Raw genomic sequence first — 12,378 nt, 5'->3', positions numbered from 1 at the left:
CTTATGTAAAAAAATCATGAAAAATTAATGAAAAAATTGCTGCAGTCATTCATACACGTGTTAGTGACATTTTTGAAAGGTCACCTTATGTTCAGGTATGTCCCGTTCCTTTTTGGGCCCAAAAGGTGTTGTGAGTCCTGTTGTCAGGTGTATAGAAGGGAGTCTTTGGTATATAATCGCTGTGCTTCCTCCAATTCCTTCCTTTTCCTACAAGGGGATGAGTGAGCCTGGGAGGACTTGTAGGATCTCGTTTGGTGGCAAATTAGAGAGGTGGCGTTCCTCCACAGCAAATAGTAATGCCTCTGACAATCCTCTAGTCCATTGTAGCACAGTTGGGTTTTGTTCCTGCTCCGCAATTTGAACACCTGGAGACTCACACTGTGAAAAGTGACAATCCTCTAGTCCATTGTAGCACAGTTGGGTTTTGTTCCTGCTCCGCAATTTGAACACCTGGAGACTCACACTGTGAAAAGTGTATGACGGCAGCAATTCAGGTGTACCAATAGCCAACGTGTTTCGCTGCTCCTGCAGCTTTTTCAAGGAAAAAGCTGCAGGAGCAGCGAAACGAGTTGGCTATCGGTACCAGCCAGATAAATCCCAATGGAGGAAGCACAGCGATTATATACTGAAGACCCCCTTCTATACACCTGACAACAGGACTCACAACACCTTTTGGGCCCAAAAAGGAACGGGACATACCTGAACATAAGGAGACCTTTCAAAAATCTCACTAACACGTGTATGAATGACTGCAGCAATTTTTTCATTAACTTTTCATGATTTTTTACATAAGCTTTTTTAAGTTATTTTCATTTATGTTTTAAAGATACTATTGTGCAATAAATGTCCTTTAACATTTTAAATTGTATACCTGCATATAGTGTGTAGCGCAACCATCCCTTGTTTGCACTTCCTATGCTTGGTGGAATATTAAAAGGCAGCAACACTGCAGCCTACCTTCCAATAGAGACCAGTGCTATCACGAGACAATGGAGTGGATAGGTAATGTCATTGCTTCCTCATGAATATTGACTAAGCTCACACGATGGCTGCCTGTTCTGTGTATGGGTAAATCTTTATTGCTCTAACAATTTTGTACAGTTGTGCGGTTATATATGCATAGCCCAATAAACCAATACTGCTACTGTACATTACCTAGATAGCAGCATAAACAATGGTCTGGGAAACAAATATAGGAAAAGCACTAAATATATATTTTGGAGTGTACCCAACTCATATCAATTTGTCAGCATGACATGTCAACGTAAAGAGCATGAAAAATGGTAGATCACAGTCATAGATTGATAGAAGCCAGTAAAATAGGTTGGACTTAGGAGGGTGAAATATCATATCCTTCACTATTAAAATTGTGCCATCAGTTATACACATACTTGTCAACATATGAACACAATTTCCAGAGACACCTGAAGGTGAAAGTGTATGCTATGGCGAATCGTACTTCATCCAAAACAAAAAAGACAATGTATGGGGCAGTTGATTAGAATATAAAAAAACAAAACTGCAAAAACATAAAAAATAAAATAAAAAAAATCACAGGGACAAAGGCACGCTCCCAGCAAGATATTCAGCTCATACTGTACACCTAAAGGAAGCAGCTGAGATAATTTACTCATAACTGGAGTAATTATTCTTGTTCGTCCTGGAGTGTGCTTAACCTACTGTAGCTGTAACTGCAACAAAAGTATCCTGCAAACAAAGACTGGGACATTTGTGACCCAGGTGAGTGCATTTGTAACATATATATTATTTAACAGTACCAGAACTACCAACACAGTACAGTAGATATTATTTCAATATAAAAGGTCTCAAAATTTGCCACATTGTAGGCTAAAACACTGCTATTAGAGCTTAATAGATTATGTAACCAAAGGATTTCCTAACCTAATAAAAAACACTAGGTGGTGACAGGTGATACTTTAACCTTTTGTGATAGTCACAATAGGAAAAAAATCTCTGTCACATTCATTTTACATACAGTGTATGCAAATTTTCATAATCAAAAGTATTTTGTAACAATATTCAACTTACTTTACATAGTGTTCCCTTATTAACCCCTTGAGTGACAAGTGAATTTGCACAAATAGGTGTGAAAATTGGCAAATACATTTTTTTATTCACCATAATGACCTCTAAATGTTAACCAAAAGGTCCATACACACTGAGCGGCTTTCTCCTTGCCTGTCGCTGTCAGTGGGGGGGGGGGGGGGCAAAGCCATTCTCAAAGCCACTCATCTGATCATCAGATGAGCGGCTTTCTCAGCGATGATACGGGAGCGCACATCACCGCTGTGCGGCTTTGCGCTTAAAACCAACTCAAACATGGTGTTTTCAGTGGCTTTCAGCTCAAAGTCATCCAGTGTGTATGGCCCTTTACAGTATATAGGAAATATAATCTTACACAACATTTTTTTATTTGAATTTATAGAAGCCCTCACGGCTCATCGCTGCCCCGTACACCTTGGGCGGCGTTCCTGCTGAAAGCGGCTCAGACGGGTAACCCTAGCAGCTTTCAGCTCTTCATCACCCAGTGTGTATGGACCTTTAATGCTGTTTTTCAGTTGCTCCAAGAGAGAAAATGCAATGTGTACATGTGCAGCACTTACTAATGCCGGAGAAACGATGATGCACAGCACACAAAGGAAGTTAAACTAAGAAACAAGCTATAGAAAAGGCAAAAAGGAATTCCAAAGCAAAGAAATGTACAGTGATCAATGCATGCCATTAAAACATACTGTAGCCATTGATTTTTCAAGGTCTTTAGCACAAAGCACTAAACTTTAATGAAATATCCCCCAGGTTCTCTCCAAAAAGGTTCCATCTAACGGTACTGCCCTTTTCTGAACTCCAAGCTAGTTTTTTTCATTATTGAACAATGTATAGTTTTAAGAGGGAGGAGGGAGTGTTGAGTATTAGACATGTAATTTCAATCTGCTATTCATTTCTGTGAAAAAACCTTTACTATAGAGGCTCTTAAATGGAAATGACATGTTATACATTATACACAGATCTTATGTATAGCTAATGAAGTCTTTAAAGTGCATTTGCAAGTTGAACTTGGGAACAGTTTCTTTCGGAACTTAATATTTGTATTGTCTCTTTTTAGACTTACAGTATGTTGCCAAAGAAGAAAGGACCTTTTGTGTGTTTGATCAATCCATCCATCTGCTCCCTTGCACTCAGTAACCAATCCCTGCCCACATGCAGCACGTGACTGACTTTAGTGTGAACAATAACTCAAGAACGCATCAGTTTTTGATTGAAAATCTTGTTAGATAGAATGCCGTTAATCTCGAAATCAAAGAAACTACATAAAGTAGCATGGTCAGAAGCATCATGCTATAGCAGTGAGCTGTTGAACTACACATCCCAGCATGCCCTGCTACAGTTTTACTATTTGGCCATGCTAAAACTGATGCTGGGATGTGTAGTTCCGCAACAGCTGGAGTGTCAAGGTTGCCCATCACTGTGCTATAGGTTTCCTATCTGTTTGGCAAAGTTTATTATTTGCATGCGTGTGCTGTCCTTTTTTAGAACGTACAGTATACTTAAAATACTAAAAAAAGACATGTATGTAACATTTTAAATCCAAAGTGACATATTCTCTTTAACCCTCTGAGTGGCAAGTTAATTTTTCAAAATAGGTGTGAAAATTGGCAAGCAAACATTTTAATTCATCATAATGATCTGCAATGTTTTCCTTATATCGGAAATATAATATATATTTTTTTTTTTTACAGAACATTTTTTAAATTTGAATTTCTGCAACAAACATGAGTGACGCTGGCGTTTTTAGCGCATATTTTGAACATCTCTCACAGAGATGTTGGCACTCAAACTGTTAGAGATCTATCACAACTTCTAAATAAGTTTTCACCATCCACATTTCTTTAGCCAAAAATAATTGAGTCAAACATTAGAAGTTATAAATCAGGCATGTCCAACGTTGGCCCTCCCGATGTTGTGCAACTACACATCCCAGCATGCTTTGCCACAGTTTTGCTATTAGAGAATGCTAAAACTATTGCAAAGCATGCTGGGATGTGTAGTTTCACAACATCTGGAGGGCCAACGTTGGACAAGCCTGAATATAGATGAAGAAATATAAAAGGGGGAAGAATGGAATGGGCAGAAAGGGAGAAAAAAATTGGTCTCTAGAACAGTAAACATTAGTCCGCATACAGTGTAGGCACAGGGCTGCAACAACCAGCGCCTTTTTTTGAAGAACATATTTGTCCCGCTTCACAAAGTAGGGCGCTCACTGAAATATTGCTATGTAGGCTATAATCAATGAAACGAGGATTCACTCTGAACTGACTGGCGTTTGTCCATTTCATATGATTCAGAGTAGCAAGAATCCATTCACTGGCTTTAAACAGTTCTATAATTTTTACAGGAGTGTTTAACCATTTAGACATAAAATGTACAGTTCTTTAGGACTTTTGCGAGTGCAATGGTTCAGCAACAACTGAAGCACATACATTTAATTATCCGAATACAAATTCACACACAAGAAAGAAAAAAAACATTTTTTTTTCCTGGTGCACATTAGTATTCCAAAATACTCCACAGACGCGTCACTCCATTCTCTATCAATTTCTATATTTCTCAAATATCATAATCAAACGTTTTGAAATACCGCTGGATGGAAGGGGCTTTCTAAATGCAAATTGTTCCTATGTGCAACCTGATGAAATATTAGATGTGGAAAAAAATAATCTGTATTCATCCTTGTAATTAGACTCGAGGATTAATAGTTAAGCAATGATGAAAGCTGACCGACTGCTGTTAGCGCTTGATATTCAGATGCACTCAGTGACCTTAACAAATGATGGTGAGGTCATGCAAATGTTTAAAGATTTATGCAAACTGCTTAGTCCTCAATCTGATTCCCTTTACTGCTAAAAGCTAAGTAAATTATCTGCCCATTCCATGATTCATTTGGAGCTCACATCCAGCTGGTTATAGCCTACTTAAATTGATGGATTTCAGCAGAGTTTGTTTGCCAACTGTTGCATGCAAGATATCGACAAGCACAACTTGCCGAATAGTATCGGCGTATCTCCTACCTTGGCCATCCACTTTCTCTGGACTGACGGAGCATGAAAGAAAAAGTTAAACAGAAATTGTATGCCTGCACTACATGGCAATGAAGTAACTATTTCTGTATCAAAAAGAAAACACTGGTCCTCTGATACATTCTCTATGCAACACAAATTATACACAAAGTGTAACAGAGATACATTAGAAGGTGAAAACACTTGAATTTAAAATATTAGGAAGGAAGAAGTAGAACATCCCTCCCAACACTGGTATAGACATTCACTCTCTGATGAAGCTGCTGAAACTTAATAGGGGGAAACACGTGAGGGGCACAGTCGGGTAGATGTATGAAGCAGTGATATGGGAGGAGAAGTGATCAAGTGGCCGGTACTTTATCACCGGCCAATCAGCTCCTAATTGTTCCTTTTTAAACCCAGCCTGTAACTTAACAGTCAGGAGCTGATTGACTGGTGATAAAGTAACAGGCACTTATCACTTACTCTCCCTTATAACTGCTTCATACATCTACCCAATTGTCTTCTCCTGCATGCACTGAGGAAGATATTGAGCACTGCGGCAACAGCAACGGTCTGACACCAACTCCAGAGAAAGCTGCAAAAATAGAGTATCAAGCTCAAGCAACTGGGAGATACAGACCACCACTATCCTGAAGAGGGTGAGAGACACTGTAAGGTACCTACGTTGAGGTGTATTCAATACTGCGGCAAGGGGGGTTTGTACGGCGAGGATGGCTTATTTTTGTGAGAGGAAAAGCCATACTTGCCGTCCAACCCCCCTCATTTTATTCAATGTTTGGCCGGAATCCTCGCAGTCAGAGGACAGTGAGGATTCCCTTAAACGGAGAGATTCGCCGCAAATGCAGCGAGTCTGATGTTTTGATGGCCACATTCACCGTTTCCACCTCACTGAAAAGAACCAGCAAGGTGGAAATGGCGAGTGAAGGGGATGGAGTTGAATACTCTTGATGGAGAGCTATCAGCACTGCTCACCATCAGGTATGGTATCTTTGTATGGCCAGACGGTAAAATATAATTGGATGTGCTTAAATATGAACTAACCAATGCCAATAAGAACTACTACATCTAACCAGTAAAATTAATAGGATGGGGTGTGTTTATACTGTATATCCTTATCAACCAGCTAGTCGGAGGGTACTAGGCAATCAATTTACTTAGCTGGATTGAGAAGGGTATATAAACCCATCAGCACTAGTTAAACCTTGAGAAAGCTCCCCAGAGGAGCAAAACGCGTTGGGAGACTCCTTGACATGACTGATCTCTTCCCATCTTGCCTTATCCAGTTTTCCATTTGAGTAACTGGACCAGCCTCTGAAGATTCACCTGCTGCTTCCATCCTGGGACTCCATCTTTTTTAATTTATTTTATGCCATTATTCTTCTGTTCTTATGATCTAGTGTTATTTTATACATGTATTATTTAATTGGTCTATTCATAAGTAAAGCTGGTCAGACAGCTACCTTTTAATAAATAATAGATTAACTATTAAACAGTGTTATCTTGTTTTCTTGTATAGACACATCTAGACAGGATGTGTGGCCACCTCACAGATGGGGCATCTCTATGTCACTGAAGTGGTTAGAACACACACAGGTTGTGTGCTCATGTTTAAGAGCGCTACTCTGACATTTACCTGCCTCTATTTCCCCTCTAACTATTCCTAAATTGCTGCAAGATTGCAGCACGCATTCACTCCTGGATTGCTATGCAGACAGGCAGTGAATGGTTTGTAGCCCCCAACTGCTCAGGGAACAGGATAATACAAACAGGAACCGCACCTTGCTAGCGTGACGGTTCTCCTTAGATCGGGGCATTTGGGAGGTACAGTAAGAATGCATTCAAGAGCAACTATATATAGGATGGTTAAACACAGATGGAGACATACAAATATGAACAAGATGTAAAAGTGGACTTAAAGTACACTATAAAGTATATAAAGCATTTCATGAAGCTCTTTATCAGCCAGATAGAAACATGTAATGTAGCGCTAACAGGTCAATTATCACTTAAGAAAGAAAAGCGAGAGAGAAAGGTAGAGGTAAATGGAGAAACATAGAATAAATATAAACATTTCAGAGAACATGGGGCAAACAAGCAAGAGAGCAAGAGTAATCCTGTGCTTGAGACAAAAATCCTGCACTCACTTTAGGGGGTGGGGGGGGGATTCAGGTACCTGGAAAACCCATCTTCCTTTCCCAGATTGAGTCAACTTCCTATTTAGGCTGCTTGCATTCTGCAACTGTGCAAAGTATGTGGCAACAGCTGCGAACAGTCACTGCTCCTGCTGATATATGATCTGGCAGACAGCACTTGGCATGAGCGCCGTCCCATCTATGCCAACTGCAAAAAATCTGACGGAAAAGTCTTCCTTTGCAACCTATGGTTCTGCATTAATGAGGGTGCAGCAAATATGACTCAACTTTTCATCAAAGCATACCCTTCCACTGTATAAACCAGCTGGTTCTCCGACCCCTTGCCTGTTTATATCCTGCTATCTAACCACCACCCACTTGCTTGCACTTCTTGTAATCTGTCTGTCTCCCCTTCCTACTAGATTGTAAGCTCCTTCGAGTAGGGCCCTCTTCCCTCCTGTTGTCAAAGCCCACTTCTCTTCACATTTCACTCACAGCTCTCCTATACTCAAACACTCAGGGGTTTATTCTAGTTCATTCTTTCTGACAAAATCCTTCTTAGATGGACAAAACCATGTGCACTGCAGGGGGGCAGATGTAACATGTGCAGATAGAATTAGATTTGGGTGAGTTATTTTGTTTCTGTGCAGGTAAAATACTAACTGCTTTATTTTACACTGCAATATAGATCTCACTTTGAAGAAAAACCCCACCCAAATCTAATTCTCTCTGCACAAGTTACATCTGCCCCACCTGCAGTGCACATGGTTTTGTCCATCTAAGAAGGATTTTGTCAGAAAGAATGAACTAGAATAACCCCCTCAGTGACCATCATCGTCCGCATACTCCTCTCCATCATTGGCCTCAAGCCTCTAGTTGTATGTTGATTGAATCCTCACTACTTACATTTAAGCTGTAATGTGTATTGATCTGTGGCGCTCTTTATTTGTACTGTATTTTTGTTATTTATTCAATGTTATGCCAAGCTTCGTCTCCCTGTATTGTTCCTTTGTACGGCGCTGCGAAACACTTGTGGCGCCTTATAAATAAAATTATAATAATAAATACTAATAACTTGTTATAAAATATCTGGAAAGTGGGGCAGGAGGTGAAATGCAACTTTTATACTCCTCCCCTTTATATAAACTCAGACTCCGTTCTCCATTTGTCTAGGCATTTCTATATACTGTACACTTACAATTGTGTCATTGGTTATACAGTTTACAATTGAGCTTATAGTCAATCATTAACTGCCACCCCAAACTAAATTCTTGAGAGTTTTACTTTCGGTGGGGTATAAAGAAGATATTTCCTAGTGGTACAGTCTGATGCTACAGAACAAAAATGATTATAATGGGAAGTTGACCTCTCCTGTTTCTGCTCTGGGGATGACTGGAGTTCTGTTTTTCAACCTGTTTATATAAGTGTATATCTTACGTTGAAGTGTTTTTTTTTGTTGTTGTTTTTTAAAGATTCTATTTGACCCCTGATCAGCTTCATAAAATGTGGCCTTTTCTAAACTCTGTTGATGCAAATGAGGTATTTTCGGGAATATTTCTCATCTGCTCTGGGCATACCCAGTTCTAGTCATGATGTGGAACAATGTATTTGCCTTGATTGATAGAGTTGTTGGGATTAGTGTAGCTCCAAATCCCATTTTGAAAGCTTCACATATACAGTACCATAGGAATATCATCACCTCTGCTGATAGGCATGTGCAGGGCCATGTTTTAGTAGTGACTAAGGTTCTGATTGCCTATTGGCCATCAGCAGTGAAACTGAGCCTAGGAATTATTGTGCCTAAGGTACAAGGTCATTGGGAATTTGGATCTGCGTGCTGCTCCTACTCCTGTTCAGTTTCTCATCTGAGAATGATTATATGATTTGTGTGGAGTGAGCACTCGACAGAGATAGAGAAGGCTGCGGGTACAGGGCACTCTCATATAACCAACACTTCTACATAAGGTGCATCGGTACTTATGTAATATCTGGGCTCCCGTTTTTCGTATAAGACCGCATCCCCTCGCGGGGCTCGCTGCGCTCGCCACACTTCGGGCACGGTGGCTCGCTGCGCTCGCCACACTATATAAAATCAACTCCATGCGTATTTGGATAGTAGGGGTATGAAAAAATAAGGTGCATTTAACATGGGAGTCCAGATAATACATAAGTACCGGTGCATCATTATAGAAACAAGAAAAAAACAGAAGGGTTTCTGAGCGCAGATTGTGTGATTATGCACTGCAGCTGTCTCAATTAAGGGGAATACCAGACCCCTTATGTATGGACACACAAGAAAAAAGAAGCAATGGAGGCAGCGCTGTGCAAAATTAAAATACACTTATTTATTAAAAATAATTAATATATAGTAACACTTTAAAATGGTTAAATACCATATATAAACAATTTAGCAGCCAAAATAATTCCTATAACAACATATACAGAGTAATCCCCATATTATTAAGTTTTAGTAGCAAATGGTTAATTGCATGCATGGATTGGATTTATGGATTCGTGGTTTCTGTGATCACTGTATAGGGTTAGTATATTAGTTATAGCTCAGTCCAGTCCCACCTATGTGCACAAGGTACTTTAAGGGTATTTGAGTATACTTATAGTTTTCCAGCTGTTGGATATGGCAAGTGGCTCCCAGACCCCGGTGTCACACTCTGACCATTGGTACTTTTCCAGATGATTTGGTCATATCAAAGGTTCCACCGGATCTGTAAAATGGCTGCCAAACAAAGTCCCCGCTCTCCTCTACGCGTTTCTCCACCTAAACGAATCTCAGCGGCTTCCTCTGGAGGTGTATACCAATGGTCGGAGTGTGACACCGGGGTCTGGGAGCCACTTGCCCTATCCAACAGCTGGAAAACTATAAGTATACTCAAATACCCTTAAAGTACCTTGTGCACATAGGTGGGACTGGACTGAGCTATAACTAATATACTAACCCTATACAGTGATCACAGAAACAACTAATCCATAAATCCAATCCCTGCATGCATGCAATTAACCATTTGCTACTAAAACTTAATAATATGGGGATTACTCTGTAAATGTTGTTATAGGAATTATTTTGGCTGCTAAATTGTTTATATATGGTATTTAACCATTTTAAAGTGTTACTATATATTAATTATTTTTAATAAAGTGTATTTTGATTTTGCACAGCGCTGCCTCCATTGATTCTTTTTTCTTCTTGCATCATTATAGGACTTCACAATTACCTCTTGGACTCCTGTCTTGCTATGGGGAAATCAGACTTGTTAATGCCCATGCTATATGATATTTTGGTGTCGATTTATTAAGTTCGGTGAAGTGATAAAGTGTCTGATAAAGTGTCTGGTTTTTAACACCGGCCAATCAGCTCCTACCTGTCACTTTTCAAATCAAGCCTGTAACATAACAGTTAGGAGCTGATTGGCCGGTGACAAAAATCACTTCACCGAGCTAAATACATTTACCTCTTTGTTTGTATGTATGTATGTATGTATGTATGTATGTATGTATGTATGTATGTATGTATGTATGATTTATGGTGTACCCTTAACTGCAGGCTTCATGCTTCCTTTCCATGTTTCTTCTCTGTAGCCATGATGCTTTCTATTTGTGGTGTAAAGCTAAATAAAATTGGATGCTGTGATAAGGAAAGATAAACAGCCAGCCAATCAGCTCCTGTCTGACAGTTTTCAAACACAGGGGCAGATGTATTAAGCTTTAACAAGAGGTAAATTCAAGTGCGATAAAGAGATAAACGTCCAGTCAATCACCTGCTAACTGCCATGTTACAGGCTGTGTTTGAAAAAAAGTCAGCAAGGAGCTGATTGGCTGGACGTTTATCTTTCCTTATCACACTTGTATTAAGCCTTAACAAGAGATAAATTAATCTGCCCCACAGTCTGTGAGATGGCATGCAGGAGCTGATTGGCTGGCTGTTTATTATCACTCTCCATTTTATCACTTTTGAAGCTTAGAGAATCTGGTCCTAAGCATGTTATAACTTTTTTAATTGAGGGATAAATATATGAAGCAGTAATAAGAGTGGAAAAGTGAGCCAGTGAAGATATTGCCCATGGCGGCCAATCAACACTGAAGTAACATTTATAAATGACATACTATAAATTTATACAGAACAGTTGATTGGTTGCCACAGGCAACTTCTTCACTGAAACACTACTCGCCCCTTATAAATCCTTCATACATTTACACCTGAATCAGCTGTTAACCCACCATAAAACGCCCACCACCTATCTTTCCAAAATTTGATTAAGTTCGAAAAACTGTGTAATTATCTAGCCTGGTTTAACAAACGATTCAGTATATTTTCATCACAGCGACCCGAAATGGATACAGGGATATAATAGTTTGTTAGGTGCGGTGTCAAGGTGTAAGCACAGGTGAGGGTGCACATGCTTGTGTTTGAGTGTTGTGCGTATAGTGTAATAGAAATGGAGAACAGGGAATTATTGATATACAAAAGTCTAAACGAGCGCATACTGTAATTCTAGTCTTAAATTGTCGGTTCTTCTCATGCTGCATACTCCCATTCTGGTTACATGGCTTAGAAACCCTCCTCTAGAAATTCTGCGTTTGCCCCTGAAAATCATCCATCAAGGGTGCGAAAGAGATAAATATAGAAAATGGAGCAAAGAAAATGAAGATGACAGAGAGATACATTTATTACAAGACTCAAAACTGAAGCATAGTGGGTTCACTCTCACCACCAACCTTCTATACAATGATTTTGCAATCACAATTATTGTACTCATTTGTAAGGACATGTTTCATGGTCTTGGAGAAAAGGCCACGCAAAAAAGCTGGAAACGATGTTGACTGAAGGTAGAAATAGAACTTACCTTCCTTAGAAAAGATGGAATGACATTATTGCAAGTTGCAATCCTCCGTCTGTACACAATGCCTGTAGCTGGGTCTGTTTGTTTAAAGAAAAGAAAAAAACTGAGGGAAGAAAGATAGGAAAGTGCACACTGAATATAAAATTACTACACAATTATATGAAGTAGGGCACAGGCACAAACATACACATCCATAGTGTTCATTCTAGCACTCGTCATCTTTGAAAACCCACGCAGTTCCTCTTCCCTGCTGTAGTGCTTCTAGCAAAGTGAGGTCTGTATATCAGTACT

The 12,378-nt window shown here is 39.5% G+C and overlaps 1 protein-coding gene across 1 annotated transcript in view; it reads right to left on the bottom strand.

The window, feature by feature from the left end:
• The window catches only part of PRELID2 (PRELI domain containing 2), a 71,586-nt gene that overhangs the window by 22,824 nt on the left and 36,384 nt on the right, over nt 1-12,378 (bottom strand). Inside the window, exon 3 of the mRNA XM_083181914.1 lies at nt 12,091-12,164. Coding sequence (XP_083038040.1) covers nt 12,091-12,164 — 74 coding nt within the window. The remainder of the gene's footprint in view (nt 1-12,090; nt 12,165-12,378) is intronic.

The sequence above is a fragment of the Crinia signifera genome, chromosome 4 (assembly GCF_055691185.1).
Source record: "Crinia signifera chromosome 4, ASM5569118v1, whole genome shotgun sequence".
NCBI classification, from domain to species: Eukaryota; Metazoa; Chordata; class Amphibia; order Anura; family Myobatrachidae; genus Crinia; species Crinia signifera.
Note: the sequence above shows the minus strand (reverse complement) of the source record. Positions and strands in the feature narration are given on the sequence as shown.